Source organism: Miscanthus floridulus, chromosome 19 (assembly GCF_019320115.1).
Source record: "Miscanthus floridulus cultivar M001 chromosome 19, ASM1932011v1, whole genome shotgun sequence".
In the NCBI taxonomy this organism is placed as follows: domain Eukaryota; kingdom Viridiplantae; phylum Streptophyta; class Magnoliopsida; order Poales; family Poaceae; genus Miscanthus; species Miscanthus floridulus.
Window position 1 is genome coordinate 117,337,542 of NC_089598.1, and position 21,056 is coordinate 117,358,597.

The 21,056-nt window shown below is 49.0% G+C and overlaps 1 protein-coding gene and 1 pseudogene across 1 annotated transcript; both read right to left on the bottom strand.

Annotated features, from left to right (window-relative positions):
• Window positions 1–5,129: 5,129 nt before the first annotated feature.
• On the bottom strand, window positions 5,130–7,510 carry LOC136528123 (bZIP transcription factor RISBZ5-like). Its single transcript, XM_066521033.1, has 6 exons — window positions 7,181–7,510; window positions 6,941–7,022; window positions 6,438–6,573; window positions 6,258–6,333; window positions 6,038–6,163; window positions 5,130–5,938 (listed from the first exon to the last, which is right to left on the bottom strand). Exons 1-6 carry the CDS (start codon window positions 7,340–7,342, stop codon window positions 5,663–5,665), a joined length of 858 nt encoding a protein of 285 aa, XP_066377130.1. The 5' UTR covers window positions 7,343–7,510; the 3' UTR covers window positions 5,130–5,662.
• A 1,345-nt stretch (window positions 7,511–8,855) lies between these two features.
• Window positions 8,856–20,258, bottom strand: LOC136529289 (pollen receptor-like kinase 4; annotated as a pseudogene).
• Window positions 20,259–21,056: the final 798 nt, after the last annotated feature.

The following is a 21,056-nucleotide window of genomic DNA, read 5'->3' on the forward strand; positions in this document are numbered from 1 at the left end:
GTCCTGGTTCAGGTATTGTGGCCCATTGGTCTTTTCTGCTGAAGGAGATCTCACAGTGAGACCAAGGAGGGAGCCATGGATCGGCGATGAGGTTGTCTATGTTGGCCACGTTCAAGCAAGCACGGGCGAGCAGCTTACGTTCTCGTTTGGTCTCGATGGACACTTTGCCTCCAATGATGGTGTGCACGCGATTGGTTGGCTTAACGTACTTGTGACGGGGATCTGCGTCTTCATCGTTGTTATCCTCGTTGCGCTGTTCCCCTGCGTCGTTAGGCTTGTCGGATGTATCCGGAGCCTGTTGACGCGTGTAAATAGACTTGAGAATGCGGCAATTCTCCATGGTATGATTTGACTTGGGATGGAGCTGGCAGGGCCCTTTCAATGCTTTGGCATAGTCTTCTTTGTAGTTACGACGTCCGCCACCTTTCTTAACGGTGTTGACCTCACCATCGTCTTCCCGAGCACACTTGCCCCTGTAATCGTCACGACGGTTACGCCGCTGATTACGTTGGTCGTGGTGATCGCGGGGGTCGTTGCGCTAGCTGCGGCGGTCAAAATTGTCGTTCTAACCACGGTTGCCGTGGTAGTCATCGCGGTGTGGGGGGTGGTCAGAGCGTGGAACCCTTGCTGCTTCTTCGATAATTATCTTTTTAGCGTCGTCGGCGTCTGCATATTTTTTAGCAGTGGCTAGGAGTGCTATGACTGATTCAGGTCTCTTGTGGAAGAGCTTATCCCTTAGGGCGTCGTGGAAGCGTAGGCCAGTGATGAAAGCCTCGATTGCCTCATTGTCGGAGATTGACGGGACCTTGATGCGCATCTCCAAGAAACACCGGACGTACTCGCGTAGTGGCTCATCCTTCTGATCTTGAATCCGCTGCAGATCATATTTATTGCCGGGTTGCTCGCAAGTAGCAATGAAGTTGTCGATGAAGGCTTGCTTGAGCTCTTGCCAAGAATCAAAGTAGTTCACCGGCAAGCTGACCAGCCATTGGTGACCTGCATGGCCAACAGCGACTGGGAAGTAGTTAGACATGACGTGCTCGTTAGCCATGGCTGATCTGCACGTAGTTTCATAGAGCATGACCCATAATTCGGGGTTCTCCTCGCCGTCGTACTTCTGAAGTTTTTCGAGCTTGAAGTTCTTGGGCCATATGACTTGGCGAAGGTGCGGAGTAAACTGCTTCAAACCCGGCGGGCCATGGGTAGTATCATATTCCATACGACGATAGCTTTCGTGGGATGCACGATCGTTGGCTCTCTGGTTGATGCGATCGCACAGATCACGTCCTCTGAGGTAATGGCGGAGATCGTTATTGCCATCATAGCGATCTTGGTTGCCATCCAGATTAGCCCTGCGACCGTGGTTATCACGGCGATTATCACGGTTGTCTCGGCGGTTGTCATCTCGAACATTACGGCGGTTGTCCTCCCGACGATGGTTGTCATCCCGACCACCATCATGGCCACCGTTTCCGCCTTGACGGTTGTCTGATGGGTCGTTGTTGCGCGAGCCACGTTGGTTGGGTGGCTGTGAGCGACTTGAGTACTGGCGGCTGTGGCTTGACTCGACTGAGACGGATGGAGCCCGGGCTTGATTTACAATCTTTGCGGTCTGGGCCATAGCAGCCGTCAGGTAAGCTTGTATATCATCACGAACTGCCTGAGTTTCCGGGGTATTGGGTAGCCGTTGCATTGTCGCCATAGCAACGGCTACGTTGGCGCTTGGAGTCCTGAAGACCTGTTTGTCCCCCACCCTGTCGAAGGCATTGTTGAGGTCGCGTGGCTGGACCCTTATGCGTCGTGCCTCCTCTCCTGCTTCGGCTTCGATTTGTCGGCGATTAACCCGGTCAATATTGCGTGCTTCGTGTACAATCCTTTCTTGTTCTGTTTCGCCAACTGCTAGTGGTTTGTCATTACTGACAACGTTGATCAAATCCCCTCGCCTTGATGGGAAAGACGAGAATTGTGGGAACCCCGGGGCATGGTCTAGGATATCCAAATCGAATTCGACGCCTTCATTGTCGTGATGCTAGAGCTCGGTGTGGACGGAGGCATTAGATGCGATGCCAAACAAGGAGCTAGAGTCACCCTCTTGAACTATGTGGACGGATCCTTCTTGATAATCCTCAATCCGGATCATGTTGACAAAGTTGCGTGGCTTTGGCCGAGGTCGATGTATAAAACACAGATCTGAGCAGCGTTGTATCTTATACGCGTAGTTGGAGGCAGCGTTTCGCAGGCCGTAGGGCTGGGCCTGGTAGTTCTCCATCGAGGCTTCGTACTCGGAGAGCCAGAGACCCGTTGCGGAGGCTGGCCGGCGACGAGCGGAGCGCCCTTCAGGAGTAGATATGACCACGAGATCTGTACCAAGTCGTGCAGGACGACTGGCCCGAGCTGGTCGGGTAGATCTGTTGTGGGAAGCGATTACCTGCTCATCAGGTTGACTTTGAATAGCACTTACCAGAGCTAGGGTTTCAGCGAGTTTGGTGCTGACCTGATCGATGGAGTCGAGCAGGTCGGTGTTGTCGATCTGCTTCCCTTTGTAGCGGGGAAGCGGACGACGGGTTGTCAGTGTGGCTGAAGATGATGCGGGCGTGGTCGGAGCCAGATGTACCATGGTCAGAGCCAGATCCACCGTGGTCGGAGCCGTATCCACCGTGGTCAGCGCCGATGCAGGTGAAGCAGCGGTCGACGCAGATTGAATCCGCGCCTCCTCCGTGGTCATGGCGATGAAGTCGTCGGAGCCGGTGGTCTAGGTGATCTGACCGACGGTGAACATGAGGCCGTTCGGTGTAGCCATGGAGCCGGGGATGATGACCATCTTGTTCGCTTGGAGAGCAGTACGCACACCCCCTACCTAGCGCGCCACTGTCGACGAAATATGGTCGACAGTCTACCTAGGGGTGTACCCAAGGTAGTAGATTGTCGGCAGATAGATCCGCAAGCCACAAACAAGATGGTGACGCAAGACAAACACGAGATTTTATCCAGGTTCGGCCGCCAAGAAGGCGTAATACCTACGTCCTGCATCTGATTGTATTGCTGTATGTCAATGAGAGATGTTTTTTAGAGGGGTCCCCTGCCCGCCTTTTATAGTCCGGGGGGCAGGGTTACAGATCTGGAAACTAATCCTAGCCAGTTACAATTGCCATAGGTGGCCGGATAAGGACTCCTATTCTAACCGACCAGGATCTTGCTTGATCTCCAAATCTGCCTTGACTCCTTGCGCGGGACTCCGAACAGGTTGGCCGGGCCGCGCGTCGTCTTCCAGTGGACCGGACCGCCTGATCCGGGTCGGCCCAAGCCTAGCCGTAAGGGTATAGGGGTTAATACCCCCACAATCACGATACATGATTTTAGAGCAGATCTGAACACATACATGTAGGAATTTGGAGCAGCATGGTTGAACTATGGTGAGCTGTAAATGTGTTATTTGCCCCACGTGCGAATTGAATTTGATATATGGTTCTGTGGTTCACTAAAACAAATATTTAAAAATCATGTCCTTTTTCCATTTTGGGTGTATGGTTAGGTACATTAGCAGATTTAGGCCTCGTTTGGTACTGTAGCGCGGAGCCGGAGGAGCCCGAAATCGTGGCTTCTCCGGCTCCTCCTCTTCTCAGTTCATTTTCTGCCTTGGTTTCCGAAACGGCTCCTGCTACAGTGGTCAAACAGTGTTGCTACAGTGTGCGCGGAGGAGGAGCCGGAGCTGCGCCAAAGAGGGCCTTACTCACAAACACAAAACCTTCCAATCCAAAGAATACAAGCTTTGAACATGTTGCAATATAAAAAATTGGGAAATCAGTAAATAAAAAATTAAAAAAAAACTTGCAATGACGTGGGTACAGATCATACAACCACAGAGTAACTTCAGTTCTTAGTTTTAGGTTAACTTCAGTTCTCAGTTTCAGGTTAACTTCAGTTATCAGTTTAAGGTGCAATCCTAGACTCTTGGTAGTTATCCCAACAATGAAGACCTTAATGGGCCAAAGACCTATCTAACAAGTGTCTGAACTATCAAGTTGCAACAAAATTTCAGAGTTTAGACAAAAATTCAGAGTTCAAGCTTTATTCATCTGTTATTAGTGTGAAAGAGAAAGAAATCATTGGTGGGGGAGATGGATGGCAATGGGTTTTGGTTCTGCATGAATACTTGGTGGCGAAGTTGGTCCCCGAATCACACAATTAAGAACCGTAGTCACATACCAGGTGATGGCAACGCCGCTGGTGCGCTGGTCCCCGCTGGTCGTGGCTGAGGAACTGAGGTGCGGCGGCAGGAACGGCGTCGGTGCGTCGCGGTGGCAGCGGCTGGGCGAGGTCGTCCGACGGCTTTGCGGTCGCGGGCGCAGGGGCCGCAGGAGCGGCGCCACGTCCGGCAGCGGCCCGTCCGACGGCGGCAGTGGCTTTGTGTGGTCGTCGTCAGTCGTCCGACGGCTTCGCGGTCACGGGCGCAGGGGTCGCAGGCGCCTTGTCGCGTCCGGTAGCGGCCCGTCCGACAGCGGCAGCGGCTTGGCAAGGTCGCCCGGCGGCTTCGCAGTCGCGGGTGCAGGGGTCGCAGGCGCCGCGTTGCGTCCAGCAGCGGCCGACGGCGGCGGCTTTGGCGAGGTCGTCCGGCGGCGGTTCCTTGGAGCGAGAGGAGCTGGGAGCTGGGTGTCGTGCGCAGGCGACGGTTCTCTCGAGCCAGACGAGCGGGGCAGGGGCTGCGGTTCCTTACCGAGAGGGGAGGCGGTGTGGGAGAAACTTTTTTTTTTGAGCGACTTTTTTTTTTACCGCGGCTTGACCACGGGAGTTGACGTTTTTTTTTCCGAGCGACACAATCAGGGAGGCAGGCCGATTAGTTTTGCGGAGACGATAACATTTGGTTCTTTTTAGTTGTATAGAGAAGAGACAGAGAAGAGATAGAGATTCCTGTCGTTCTCATTCTTCCATTACCCTCATGTATTTTTAGGTCTTATGAAATGTTCTGAATTACATTCTTGAAGTAAACCAGATACAGGGGAAAGATGATCTGTCTACAAATGTTCCTGTTCTATGAAACATTATAACATGTACGAAATCCTCATTTTTCAGTTCTCCAGATGCCTGGAACTTTTATGAGATGTATGTAAGTGACAATGCTGGAAGGTTTCGAATCACAGAAGAACCTTTCTAGTTAATAGTCGTTATGCATTTTACATCATGATGTACAGTGTAATCCCAGCAAAAAGTAGTAAAAACATGCTTACTGCAAGCCTACTAGATGACTTGTACAGTTGTACTGCATTCCTATGTATTATAATGGTTTTGAAACAAAATGCATCACTTTTTGTTGTAAACATAACTGTCTCACCTGACCTGGAAATGGATCCTAAGTATCATTCCTATTTCACACGTTTATTCAGGACGTTTCATTTACTTCTAAAGTTTCATTTGCAGCTTTGTACAGAGACAGCTTCATTTTCTACTTGAAACTATACTGGTGCCTTGTTTGGCATTCCCTATCTGCCAAGGCAAGTAGGCAACTGCCAGTAAATGGTACTTTCCCAGCATCCTATAAAGCTTCTGTGGAAATATGGTTCAAGGTAATTTGACAAAAGCTCTGCTCAAGCCACCAGTTATTTGAGTTGAGGAACTGTTGTTTTTTTGGTGAAGCAAGCTTTGAATCTGATCAATGGCTTGAAGCTCAAGGCCAAATGTCCGTCGCACAACTGGTCACCTCGTTGGACTTTCGATTATCCAGACTCTCTAGGCTTGCAGTGCTTTGTACTGGTGAGTTTTGTACTTGTGGAGCTGCGGTTGGACCTCTGAACGCATCACTCCCTAGTAAATCCAACCCTGTGGTTGTGAGCGTATTCAAAGCTTGGCACATCTTTCTTGAGTTCAGATATGGTGCCAGGCCAAGGTCGCCTAGGCCACAAGATATAGCACTTCTCGCTACCATATCCTCTGCCATCTTTACCTGCAATTCAAACGGATTGGTTAGACTGTTAGAGAGTCGCAACATTTGTGATGGTTCAGTGGTTGTGGCAGCTGTTTCTGCGAGAAGCGAACTGCTCACCTTGACTCTTAACGCTTCTACATCGGATTTGAGGATTCTGTTGTCTGTGACTGCAGTATTGAACTGCTGGCTGGCCTCTGAAAGTTGCTGGAACAATGTTGCATGTTCACCTTTAAGTCGTTCAACCTGATTATGAGGGAACATATCAGTGTGCATCCGATAAAATTCACAGCATCATATCCTTAGTTGGAAGTCATTCCTGGCCAAGTGGTTATGGTACCTGTGACTCAAGTTCAGACAATTGCGCCTGTTTTCTCCGCCTAGACCGTCGCGCAGACTCCCTGTTGGACACCATCCTGAAATTTACAAGAACAATGCATCCACAACAAGACGTAAGCTCTCTGTTCAGACATTTGTTGGAAACTTGCATGATTTCGCCGTGGGCTTGATCTATTCTTACCTTCTTATTCGCTTCGTTTCAATGGATTTGTTGCCTCGCTCATATGGAACTCCCTCTACCTCGTAGAGTGATTCGCTGTCGGAGTCTGACTCGCTTTCAAGAGCATGGTTCGCTGAGGTGGTTGCCCCGGGGCTGGCTGTGACCAGGACAACATGGCAGGTGAGCATTATTTGCCATCAGCCTAATTTGGATGTTTTTTAGAATTCCGCATAATTCAGATGTGATCATTCTCTAAATCGATTCGACTAGCTGTCAACATATACTCAAATAGGCCTGTTTAGCAGGCAAGAATTTCCCTAGAATTTGGACAGCTGAAAACACTGAGCTGTTAAAATCCCATAGAATTCATACGCAAAGTGTAAATGGTTGATGGTTGTCATTCACATATCTAATCATCAGTTGATGACAATTAGTCTATAATTTGTACAGAGATCAGAGCATTTGACGACATAGTGAAATTCCAGTTTGTATAGATTGCAGGAGCAGGGCTGTATGTGCCTTACCGGAGATGGACGCCGCCCGCGACATGTCTGGGTTCGGCGTGCGGACGCTCCCATACCACCAACTGCTGTCATCCATGGTGTTCTGCTCGGGCACAAGCAGATCTTGGGTTAATGATGAAATCACAGGCAAGCGTAACGAACTCTACCTATCCTCTTTGTAAGCGGAGATGCATTTTCAGTTGCAAGAGCTGCTGCTGCTGCTGCAATCGCATTGCTCGTGGCTGGCAGTGCTCTGCTCACCGAGTCGGCGAAACCGACGCCGGGCAGGGCGCCGCCAGGCGAGAACACGCCGCTCCCTCCGGGCTCGCCTGGTCCGCCGCACCCGGGATTGCTACGCCCGGCGGCGGCGCCGCTCTCCCGGATGAACGCCTCCAGCTGCAGCTCCGACGCGCACTTCTTCATCCCGCCTGCCTGCCGGTGCGCCGCGACGTGCCGGTGGAGCGACTGTTGACGCCGACCGCACCTGTGCCTGAGTCCCCCCCGTCCCGGCGTGGTGGTGTCGCGTCGCCGGCCGGCGTGTCGACCTGCTTTTGAAGGGGGCGGGCGGGGCGCGGACAGAAATCCGGTGGTACGTGGAAAGGTTAGTTCGGGTGCTGGGGGATAAACCACCTCGTCAAATGGATGGTGACGCGGGATGACTCGGATCCGCGTCGGCCTTGGCGAGGCAACGACGCCGATGCGGGGCACGCCCGTGGCCGCCGACAGGAGGGCCCCGCGTCCGGTGGGCCGTGGCTGTCACGGTACGGGGGTCGGGTGGGACTGTCAGCGGGGCGTCCGACTGTCCGAGTCGGCACGGGGCTCGGGATCCGCCTCGTGGGGCCCCCGGCCCGGCCTCCGCGTCCGCGCGGCCTGGTGAGTGGGCGATGATGTGGCGCGGGTTGACCGGGACGCACTCGTGGAGCTGCGTCGGACGGGACAGCGGCTGCCGGGCTTTTCGAAGCGATCCTGCTCCAGCGGCGTGAGTGAGAATGGATGGCCTCGGTGGTCGGCAACTAGGTAAAAGATCCTTGTGAACTTGTGATGATCCTCTGATAGTCCGGCTCCTTCTCTTTTCCGAAAGGCGGTAGTGGTTCGATTGTTTTCGTTATCCGGAGGCCGATCAGATCAGGGTTTACCGGCCTACTTGATCTTGATGTGTGTTGTTCAGTGGCAGTGGAGCCGTGGCCATTAGCAATCAGAGACACGCACGGGTGACACGCCATAGGACGGGATGTCGGTTGGTTGGTTGCATATCGTGGTAGTAATTCGAATGCTGCCGATAGTACAGTAGTTATGATATTTCCATCTGCTAAAAAACTAGGAGCAATTAGGGTCGTGTGTGTTGCGTATGTAGGCAATGTTCGGCTGGTGTGAAAACATACTGTTTATATGGAAAACACTGTTTATACTGATTTATTGTGGAAGAATAGCACTGTCCCGACTGAAAAAATAAGCCGAACAAGCCGGCTTCTTACTCAGCCGAACACCGCCGTAGTTGACACCGGGGGATCTAGGATCTCATTTGTCAACGGAAATCGGAAGAAACTTAAGCTATAAGCAATCTATAAGAAAATTACTTCTCAGTTTCGTGTCGAATGAAATGTTGTGCTAACGAACTGAGCCTAGTTCAGTTGATTAGGGTTCCTGTGGTGGAACCTGCTCATCCAGGTTCAAGTTCTCGACTTGACACGGATGTTCGTATTTTCCTGGATTTATTCTAGGTTTTAACGGTGCTGTGCTTTTCAGTAGTAGGCGACGTTCTCATCGACAGCGAGACGTCTGTGGTGACTTCGTCAATCTCGAAATGTGCCGGCACAATCTTTCGGAGGTACTTATCGGGATAGGGTTTGCGTACGTGTTTATAGGAGTGGGTGTGTGTGCGTATTGAGCGTCTGCGTCTCTACTTGTGTAATTCACAGAAAACAAATTATTGTCACTAGTTGGTATGTGCAATGTTTATAGGAGCGAGTATGCGTGGCATGGTACACAGATATCACACACACAACGTTTGCACCGAAACCACACTGTTCTCTATTCGGAGTGCGACTGCAGCTCGCCTGGTGGCCGCGACGCCGCCGCCGGCTCTCCGTCGCTCAAGAACGACGAGGCGGTGCTGCTGTCGTCGGCGTTGTCGCGCTCCCGGAGCTCCTCGATGCGCGCGAGCGCCTCCTCGAGGCCCCAGCGCCGGCCTACGTCGTGCTCGCAGCAGCCGAGCCCGACCTGGAGCAGCTTCACCATCTGGCCCTCGCCGCTCCGCGTCCCCCGCATGTCGTTGTCGAACACCTCGCAGGTCCACTCCTCCCGCACCACCGAGTTGACCCACCCGGCGAGGTCGGTGCCCGCGCGGCCCTGCCGGAGGTAGTTGGCGGGGAACTTGCCCGTCAGCACCTCCAGGATGAGGATGCCCAGGCTCCACACGTCGCTCTTCCGGCCCGGCCGCCCGCCCTGCGCCGCGCACTCGGGGGACTTGAACGCCACCATCACCTGCGCCGCGTGCTGCCAGCGCGTAGTCGCTCAGCAGCGGCTCGCAGGTGGCGTCCAGCAGGACGTTGGAGGACTTGAGGTGCTCGTGCGGCACCATCAGCATCGGCAGCTCCTCGTACAGGTGCGCCAGCCCGCGCGCCACGCCCTTGATGATCTTCAGACGCTTCGGCCAGTCCAGCGGCGGCAGGCTCGACCTCGCCCCTGCAAATTCCATTGCATCGCATTGCTTGCACATCATCAGTCACGCCGCAGCGACAATTCGATCAATGTATGTCTCGCGTTGCTTGCTTACCGCCATGGAGCACGTGAGCCAGGCTGCCGTTCGCCATGTAGTCCGTGACGAGCAGCTTCTCCTCCTTCTTGTAGAGGTAGGCGATGACGGGGAGGAGGTTGGGGTGGACGAGCTGCCCCAGCCGGCGCATGTGCTCCGAGAAGTCCTCGCACCCGACGCCGTTCATGTCCTTGAACCGCTTCACTACCAGGGACGGCCCGTCCAGCAGGGTCGCCTTGTAGGACGCGCCGAAGTTACCTCGGCGGATGCGCGGAGCAGGTCCTCCAGCTCGAACCGCGCCCGCCCCTCCTGGATGAACACCAGCTTCCCGTGGTCGTCCCGCCGACCGCCGTGCTTCCCGGCCGCGGGTGTCACCACGCTGCCGTGCTGATCCATGCCACCCTGCGGTCACGAACGTTACTTTGCATCGATATAGACGAACGTCAACAGCAGTTTGAACCGGGCTGGCAGGTGCACACGCTGCCGTGTGCATACCTTCTCGATCTTGACGGCCGGAGCAGAGGTGACCTTGGCGGCGTCGGGGCTACCGCCTTGTGTTTCGGTGCCTCCGGCATTGCGTGACTCGTTGCGGCGGGCCTGGACCGCCGCGATGACGCCGGCAACTGCCAGGACCGCGCCGATCGCGACCACCACGATGGCGATGGTGATAAGTACATTCATGCTCCTGGATGAAGATGACGAGGACTTGGAAGGGGAAGGGCATGGAGTGCCGACCAAGTCGCCACAGAGAAGTTTGTTCCCTGAAGATTTGAATGACAAGGCTTGGATCAGAGGGCATGTGAGGCAAGGACCAAAGATGAACACTTTAAGAATTAACTACTGTGCTGTTTGGTTGGCAAATGTAAACAAAATCGAAGTACCCTGGGACCGTAAACAATGAATCAAATCACGGATTTTGTTTGGATTTGGACGGTAATGGAATCAGCTGAGTGCACGAGCTGCACGACGACGCTGAGCGACCAATCTTCAGGGAGCGACGAACGCACGACGACGGAGTCCACTCACCTAGCGACGAACCTGGCCGGTGCTGGAGCCGCGACGAGCAGCATGTGCAGGTCCACCTCGCTCCCACCGCATCAGCCCTTGGCCTTGACATTCCCGGTGGCCGCCGTGATTCTTCCGATCACGGCCCCCCACAGCACCGCCGCTGCCAGGCACGACATCAGGCGCCGCGAGGACCACCACCACCTCTTCACGATGTAGCGGCGGCGACGTTGAATCCGGGCCCAAGCTTGTCCCCGGGGGTGGGGAGGACGAACATCTTGGGGTCGCCAACTTCGGGGGGAGCGGCGTGAGTTCGCTGTTGGACCGTGGAGCACGCGAGGGAGGAGTTGACGCGGATCTTGAACTTGAAGCCCCTCGACGACCACGGCTGCATCTATGGAATCGCGAGGCGAGGAAGAGGAAGCGCCCTAGTCCTATAGCGGCGGCGGCCGTATCGGATAAAGCTTGGGGATGTCCGGGATCGAAATTGAATAGGCTGTAATTGGATTACAGGGTACCTAATATGGGGACAAGTCCAACCAAACAACAGTAACAATATCCATTACTCTATGTAATCCAATTACGTTACATTTAGTTGAACCAAACACCATGTACATGCTAGCGGTAATATTCTAAGCTCAATTGCTCATCTCTCGTTGTAAAATGAAATGGCATTTCAGTAGCGTTTCAGTGTGCAGTGGAAGCACCAACAGATTCACATGCTACTTCCTCCGCTTCAAAATACTGTATAGGATGTACTAGGATTAAAAAAAAAATCCAACTTCATAAATTTTGACCAGTATTCAGATTATATACACCATTAGTTAATAAAAGTTACATGAGTTGATTCACATTACATGTATCTTCTATTATGATTTGATTTTGTAGCAATTGATGATACTTGCTCCGTCAGGGAAAAATGCAAGTCTAAAATTCCAATGAGGAATTAATCAAAAGTGGAAAAGTCACACTACTGTCATGCTTGTGGGAGCATACAAGAATGGTAGATTAGCATTACCTCTTTCCTGGGAATATAAGCCAGCTTACAAATTCTAGAACATATTATGTGGTAAACCAAATGGCCATGTTATGTGACCCATCCTGGTTACCATGTTTGGGTTGGTAATAGAAATTAATGGTAGATATGCATATAAAATGTTACATTTTTAAAACTGAGTTCGAGGGAGTTTTGAACGTTTGGATATTTCAGGACAGAAGAAGTAGCAAACACAGGAATGCCGACTAGTGGGGGAAAGATGCGGTTTTATGGAAATTTTTTAGATAATGGGACCCATATAAAGATGATCCGACTCCGTTCGCTTGGCTGATAAGCCAGGCTGAAAAGTACCGTTGATTGATTTGTTGTGAGAGAAAAATAATATTCGTTCATTGAAAAAGTATGTCTTATAAGACAAGCGAACATGGATAACCATACTACCCACCTACAACACCTACATTTGCGTTCTTTTTGGGACATAACTTGGACATAGAATTGCATGTTTTTTGGACAGAGGGAATATATTGCAGGAGTAGTTGATAGTGAAAGTCTGCTTCCAAAGACTTCTCCTGACACTAACAATATACCTTATAATAGGAAATGGGGTTATTAGCAGTGAATATTACAAGCATTAAGTACCACAACTATTCCATTTGGTCCTCAATTATGCTATGTTACATTCCACATATTTTTTTCATAGTATAACATAAACTTGTGATAACTGAACTACCGCCGGTAGAATTACAATAGCTATGTTTTTTCCTAAGAAAATTATCAGTAAATTATAACCACATAAATGATTTAAATATTTGGAGATCCTTTTCTATTATCACACCAAAGGTAAGACTAGACAGGGAATGAGTTGTACTATGTTGATTCTAAGGGGTGAGTTCAAGACATATATTCTTAGGCCTAGCACGAATCCGGTTTCGTGAATAAACATTTATGGGGAGGAATCGATTTGACTTTGCTATGAAATAGGGTTTTAGGCTTATGGTCTCTAAGATGTATAGTCTGAAAAATGTTTCTAACTGTGACTCCTGATCGTGGAACAATTTGCTATGAATTCTTCTGTTTCTGGAGCAAATTAGTTTGGAAAACCCTATCAAACACAAACTTAATGTCTTTGTCCTAGGTATTTTTACTCATACAACACCTGATTTAGGCACCGTTTGGCGTAGCTCCTGCAAGCTCCGGCTCTGGCTCCCCACACCCTATTGCGCACTGTACGCCACCGTAGATCACTATGCCGGTTGAAAAAAAAGGGATCCAGCTCCGGTAGACCCAAGAGAGGAGCTGTTGTGCGGAGGCTTCTCCCGGCTCTACTACAGTAGGAGAGCCGGAGCCTCCCAGAGCCGCACCAAACACAGCCTTATGGTCCATCGACCCAATGATGCAATGACTCGCCTCACTACATAACCCTAAGAATCCTTCACATCCTTGTCCTAGCTCTAGAATCATGTAGAGCGACAAACATGATGCTTCTTATGCTCACAACTCACCTATTATTGCCTTCACCAAGGTGTGATTGAGCCCCCATTCTCACTCCAATATCTCATAATCAGCTCAAGTTGCTTTCGCCACTGTGCCTTCATGCCACCCGCGATCCTTCCTCATCTCTAGACGCTCCTTGCCACCTGAACCGCTGTCAAGACTGACCCTAGTTTAGTAGGTTGTTGTTGTGATGCCTCCACCTCTAGTGGCGAAGACACCGGCCATGACCCAAGGCGGCTGCTCGGGCTCGTCGTCGAAGTGCAAAGGGATTTTTTTGTTTGTATCGAAGAGAGACACTACTATATATTTGTAGGTTAATATTTCTGCATAATAAGAATCGTCTAGGCTCTTAGGAGTTTCTGGCTCCGCCCTTGTCCACCCACATGCTCGGGTGGCATCACTTGAACACTAAACACTCGTTATTGCGCAGAAGAAAAGCATCATAATCATCTTCTCATAAAATCAAGTGTTCACATGTTCGACTTATATTATTATAGTTAGGATTCCCCTTCTTAAAACATGTAACATTGGTTCTATAAATTTTTAAGCTATGGTTGTTTCTGTGCAGAGTCAGGTTGGATTCAACCGATACGTTTGGCCATGTTCGATCTTTGACTTAGATGCAAAGCAATAATATATTCATTCATCTTTGGATGATGCACCATGACCTTAGAAACAACTTTGTTTTTCTCAAGCTTTTTTGGAGCCCATGACTTTCTTGGTTTTTTGAGGCTACCTAGCCAACCAGGTTTTGCTAAAACACAATTTAAATTAAAATCAGGTACCTATGGACCACAGGGCATGCGTATAAAGGGAAACTTAAACCCAAAGTAGTTTCCAATATTACATACAACTAAATAAATAAATCCTAGTACTACTAAAGTACTAATTGCATACCCATGATCCCATCAGCAACACTGATGTAGACTAGGCCTGATCTTTTGAAAGGTATGATAGCGTCGATTGGTGGAGACTCGACGTTCACGATCTAGGCTTCGAACCAAGATTGATTCGGACCTCCGCAACCGTTACACCACTGCTCCGTTGGTTATCAACCACGCGAACGCGATTGACCTCGCCGAGAAGGCTTTCCTGCAAGCGAATCGAGAACACAAGCAAGAACGGTATGAACGCAATCTAAAATTGCAAATAAATATAAGGCTTATAATAACGAGAAGGGGTTCAAGTATTTATTCGAAAGAACTAATCGCCACAGGCGAACAAGATCAAGAACTGGGGCCCTGGTTCACAGCAAGCGGCCTTGGCGACGATAGTTGCAGCAAAACAATGTCTGTTTCACGAGGAAATCAAGAACTAAACAAAATCCAAACCCTAAGGAGAGCGACGACTGGTATTTATAGAGTCTTGGGCGTCACCCCCCTGGACGCGCCCCCTAATGGGCCCAAACATGATACACGGTCCAACGGACCAAAAGACGGTGTCACAGCACCCTGATAGATTCTGGATACAGACTTAATTCGACGATTTCCGTTGATTCTGAAGGCTTTTTGACGTGAAATCAATTGGGTTGGTTTCCTTATCCAATTAGCTTTCCATCCATATGTGGATCGTCGAAAACGGAGTCCGAATGCGTCTTGGGTGACCAGTTTAAGGCATACTGGTTCTGGAGCCCGAACCAGACTCGAACTTGAGTTGGACTCGGCTTCCACCACGACAAAGATGAATTGGACGCCCATGCTGGACGTCCTCCTCTACTTGGCTTGTATGCGATGAAGTAGTGATGTCCTCATCATCCTTCCTTTCTTGAATTGAAGTCGTCCTCGACTGGAGTAGATCGTCTCCTCCATTGGATGACAGCAACGATGGTTCCGGAAGAAGACGTTCATCTTGGCACCCCATCCTTCACAAAGGCGGCTGCCATGGTGGCTTCCCTGTTGGGAATTCGTCCTCCTTCTCCTGTAAAAGGTTAGTACCAACAAGAGGCATAGCACTAGGAGTAGGACCAAGTGGACATATCGGTGATGTACAAGTTAGAGCATAACATGGTTCATCATGATCAACAAGAATAGATTTAAGAGCAAATAAAACTTCTTTCATGTTACTTGATGGTTCATTTGTTGGTTTGCTAAAGTCTTTATCATGGCCTTTCTTTTTCTTTTCAGCAAGTTCCTTTTCATATTGCACAATTTCAGCAGGTGATAAAGGAAGTAAAGCAATGGTCTTTCCTTTAAACATAAAAGTATATCTATTTTGCCTACCATGATGTACAACATTATTATCATATTGCCAAAGGCGGCCTAACAAAAGTAAACAAGCTTGCATAGGCACGACATCAAAATCAGCATAATCATGGTATGACCCGATAGAAAATTGCACACGAGCAGATTGTGTTACCACTATTGTTGAACCACTGAACATGGTATGAATGTGGAAGAGCACGTGTAGATAAACCAAGAGTCTTGACAAGCTCAGAACTTACTAAATTATTGCTGCTCCCTCCATCAATTATAGCACGAACACGAAAATTATTGACAATGAGGAACATTTGGAACAAATTATGGCGTTGTAGCTTGTCTACTGGCTCAACTTGTGTACTCAAAATACGTTGAACAAGGATTGATTTATAGTCTTTAGTGCATTCTACACTATCAATTACCTCATCAGGATCTTCAGCACTATCCGTAAATTTATCTACATAAAGATCAGTTGTAAGTGCAAATTCATTCTCTTCATCACTAACACTAGCATACCCACCATCATCAGTAGCAATATATGCGCGTTTGCTGGGGCATTCTTTAGCAATATGTCCCATGCCCTTGGAGCGGTGGCACACAACTTTAGAAGAGCTGCTAGAGGAAGGTGTAGTAGATCCACTGGAAGAAGGTGTGATAGGAGAATTCTTCTTTACAGGCGCTGGTGGTGTCTGCACATTAGAAAATTTACTCACCTCGGTTGAACGTGAAGGAACGGATGGAGTCGCGGATGGAGTCATGGATCGCCTAGGTTGTCGTCCCTGTACTTCTCTTTCAGCTTTAATAGCATAATGATATAATTGGGAAAATCTAGTTCATTCTTTATAGTCAAGAACATCCTGTATTTCACGACGTAAACCTCTAAAAAATCTAGAACACTTATCCATATCGTCCTCTTGTATGTTACTACGTGCTAGACCAATTAAAAGCTCCTGATAATATTCCTCAACAGTTTTACTACCTTAATTTAAACGTTGCAGTTTTAATCGCAGATCACACTGATAGTATGGAGGAACAAATCTTGATTTCATTCGTCGTTTAAGTACAGTCCAGGTTTGAGGTATTTGAGCATTAGCATTAGCATTATTGCAAATATCATTCCACCAGAAAAGAGCAAAACTAGTAAACTCACTAGTTGCAAGTCTAACTCTATATTCTTCAGGTACTTGATGGGAGCTAAACTTTTGATTTACAGCCATCTCCCAATCTAAATATGCTTCAGGATCAGCAGAACCAAAAAAAGGAGGTATCTTAAACTTGGTTTTAGAGAAAAGATCATTATTACCTTGGTTGTTACCGCCCATACCGCGTCGGTTAAAGTTCAACCGATTACGGTTACGTGCATCCTTAGCACGTCGTTGAGCTTCAGCTTCAGCCTCCGCGTCGCCATCATCCTCCTCAGAGAGATCATCATCATCATCATCTTCAGGACGTGGTTCCGGATGTCGTTGTTCAACATCTTCAATCCTCTTAGCCAAATTGGTGATTTGTTGAAGGATCTCATTGAATTTGTCATCAAGAACGGTATGGAGCTTATTCTTAGAAATACAATCATTGAAATCCATAGGTGCGTCCTCGTTTCCTTGGCCGCTGCCTCTGACTTTTCCTGACATGGTTAGTAGAAAGAAAAAGACAACACAAATAGTATTATCTCTACCAACTACTTAGGTTGTGGACAAGGAAAAATAAGGCACTCAACTCTCAAGCGTCTTACCATGATCTTGCAAGTGTTCTTACCAAAGCAACAGGCGGTGCAATCGGTCGGTGACTGTGATACCGTTGTAGCTTGAGTGTAATAGTTGCAAGGCGAACCTATACTTGGTTAGAAGAAAGTGGAGCTTGGACAGGCACAATATAGTAGCAAGGAATAACAAAATTCACAACTGAATAACAAAGCTGAATAAGTATCCCAAATACTTGTCTTAGTTGCTGGCCTACTCACGTTCCAAGTACTAGATGTATCAAGTGATGTGGACAGCAAGAATATGATTAGGAACAAAGTAGAAATCAGCACACGCAAATACAACTCAAATGACGCTTTCTATGTGGTCCTCCAGATATTGTTCCTCTTTTGCCCTTCTCTTTTTTTCTATTTTTTGGGCTGTCGTTGTTTTTTTTGGAAATTTTAACTTTTTAATTTTATTTTTTTGATATTTTTCCTTTACTTAGGAGCACAAAAGAAGTAACCATAGAAAATATAAGCTCAAACAAGTGTAAGGCGTGGCCTGTGGAATTTTCAGAAAACTGGATGAAAATCGACAAAAACCTTGTGACCACGAAACAAGGATCTTGTGACCACTTTTTGACCAATCTAAAAATTTCGAACCCCGGCAAAGCTAGGGATGGACGGATTCGAAATTTTTTTCTGATCGATTTGCATATATGGAACGTCGAAAACGGAGTTTGTATGCGAAAACTAGATCAGTTTTAAGAACGGACTCCGAATTAGAGGACAAAACGGGAACAATGTGCGTAAAATTGGTCGCGACAGCAAGAATTTGATGAAAACAGTAAAGACAAGTGTAACAAGTAAGATGGCGTGGACTAGGGTTTGATAAATACAAAAGAATCACAGCAATACTTGAAGGTGTTCATGGATTATGATGAAAAACAAGGGAAAAAACACAGACTGAACTTAAAAAACGATCTAAAACCAGCAACAAGAACTTGACCTAGGGCATAAACTCAACAACGCAAATCAGAGATGAACTTGCACGGCACAAAGAGGCTATAGGACATGGAATATGTGACGATGTATTTTTTTTGGCTTTTTTGTGGACTGTAGATAATGCAAAAACAGTAATAATCTAAAAGGGAAACAAAGTTATACCTAACGGGCAACAAGGGCTCCGATACCACTTGATGTAGACTAGGCCCGATCTTTCAAAAGGTATGGTAGCGTTAATTGGTGAAGACTTGACGTTCACGATCTAGGCTTCGAACCAAGATTGATTCGGACCCCCGCAACCGTTACACCACTGCTTCGTTGGTTATCAACCACGCGAACACGATTGACCTCGCCGAGAAGGCTTTTCTGCAAGCGAATCGAGAACACAAGCAATAACGATATGAATGCAATCTGAAATTACAAATAAATATGAGGCTTATAATAACGAGAATGGGTTCAAGTCTTTATTCGAAAGGACTAATCGCCACAGGCGAACAAGATCAAGAACTGGGGCCCTGGTTCACAGCAAGCGGCCTTGGCGGCGACAGTTGCAGCAAAACGGTGTCTGTTTCACGAGGAAATCAAGAACTAAACAAAACCCAAACCCTAAGGAGAGCGACGGCTGGTATTTATAAAGTCTTAGGCGTCACCCCTCTGGACGCGCCCCCTAATGGGCCCAAACATGATACACGGTCCAACGGACCAAAAGATGGTGTCGCAGCACCCTGACAGATTCTGGACGCAGACTTGATTCGACGATTCCCGTTGATTCTGAAGGCCTTTTGACGTGAAACCAATTGGGTTGGTTTTCTTATCCAATTAGCTTTCCATCCATATGTGGATCGTCGAAAACGGAGTCCGGATGCGTCTTGGGTGACCAGTTTAAGGCAGATTGATTCTGGAGCCCGAACCGGACTCGAACTTGAGTTGGACTCGGCTTCCACCACGACAAAGATGAATTGGACGCTCATGCTGGACGTCCTTCTCTACTTATATGCGATGAAGTAGTGATGTCCTCGTCAAACACATCCGCGGAGAACTCTTCTAAAGTACTTCATTAAAAAAATGGCAAAATTTGCCAAACAAGAAACAGAGAAAACGTAACCATTGCATGCATCAAAGAGAAACTCCATGTCAAGGACATGAAAGCCATGAAAGCCATGACGAACTAACTCACCTTGGAGTTGGACATTGGCCCTGTTTGAATCCATGGGTTAGAGCTAGTTTAGACTAGTTGAAGCTCAACTAGCCCTAAAGTAGCCAAATAGAAGGGCTAGAGTGGGTTATTTGCAACTAGCCCACCCTAAAAAACTATCCCCCAAAGAGGTGATTATTTGGGCTAGTTGGAGCTATTTGAGGTGGGGTCCACTGTTTTCTCTCTACTTTCACCCGCACCAATGATTTGGAAAGCACATTTATTATCATTTTAACCCTTGTATCCAAACATCTCTTAGGCTAGAGTTAATTCAGGGCTAGTCCTAAGCTAGAAACTAACTCTAACCTCTAGCTGTGCTAGAGTATTCAAACAGGGCCATTGGCGCCTAACTTCCGGAGCCCTTCCGGGATAGGCCCGGAGAAGTTGTTGGAGAGGTCGACGGCCAGGAGATGGCCGGACGAGGCAATGGAGCTCGGTATCGGCCTGGAGAAGGCGTTCCCGGCGAGGTTAAGCTTCTGAAGCCCCCTCAGGGCCGCGAACGCGCCGTCGGGAATCTCCCCGGCGAGCCTGTTCTGGTACAGGAAGAAGAACCTGAGCGCGGGGAGCGCGGACACGTCCGGGAACGCGCCCGTGAGGTTGTTATTGCTGAGGCTGAGCGAGCGCAGGCCCTGGAGCGGCGCGAGCAGGGCCAGGTCCGGCGCGGCGCCTTGCAGCTGGAGGCCCCCTCCAGCTGCAGGACCACCACTCGGCCATTGATGCACTGCTTCACTCTAGGCCAGTTCGTCGCGTTGACGTCGCCCACTGGTTCAGCTCCCCCGGCGGGCCGCCGTCCGGCCGCCGCAGTGCCGCCCTGAACTCGTTCAGCACGTCGGCCTCCGACTTGGCCTGAGCCGCCACGGGGACGGTGCACGCCGCGAGGACGAGCGCCGCGGCGGAGGCCGCCTCGCCGGCCATGGACGCGGGAGGCGGAGACGATGTGTGGGCGTGCGTGGAAGCGTGCGGCGCACTAGCGCTGGCGGCGACGTGCTCAAGGGGTGGAGAGGGTGCGCATGGCGCAAGGAGGCGGGCGGACAGCGGACACGGCTCCCGCGCCGGCCTCGTGGCTCGTTTGGGAGTCGCCGCTGCGACCGCAACGTCTTTCTTGTTGCCGTCGTTGGCTCGCGCTGGCTGTCAGCTGTTGATTAGGAGTAGACCGCATCAGTAACGAATGGAGTAGTATTCGAAGCTTCTGAAGATTTCATTAGCGACGCAAGTCAGGTGCCAGCCCCCAGCGGACGAACTTGAAACCCAGCTCAACTTTTCTTCTCATATTTCTATTGGACCCTAAATTTTCACTGTCATTTACAGCGTGGAAATGGGGTACATTTTTTTACAAGCGGTTTGGAACTAGCTCACGCAAATTTTAGTACTTTTTCATTCAAGCAGCTGTTGTGCCCGTAGCACTGCGAATCGAGCGGTGAAACCGACGTACTCCGAAAGAGAAATGTAAGCATAAAGTTAAAGAAGTTGCTATACTCGAAGTGTCTGAATTTTCAAGATTTTTTGGATAATAATTTTACACAATCAAAAAACAACTTACAAGAGATAATTTATAGTTTTTCTCTAGCCAAACAGCGACCGACAATTGGCTGAAAAATAAACCGCTTAAAGACAAATTTCCTTCGTTGTTTAATATTGTAAGAAGAAAACAAGATTCTGTGGCTCAAGTCCTTAGCCTACCCACACTAAATATTTCTTTTCGTCGAAACTTGGTGGGTGCAGACCTAAGGGACTGACATAGAATTGTTGCTTCTTTACAGATGTTAACTTACCGGAGGAAAGGGATGTTTTTGTTTGGGGGCTTAATGCA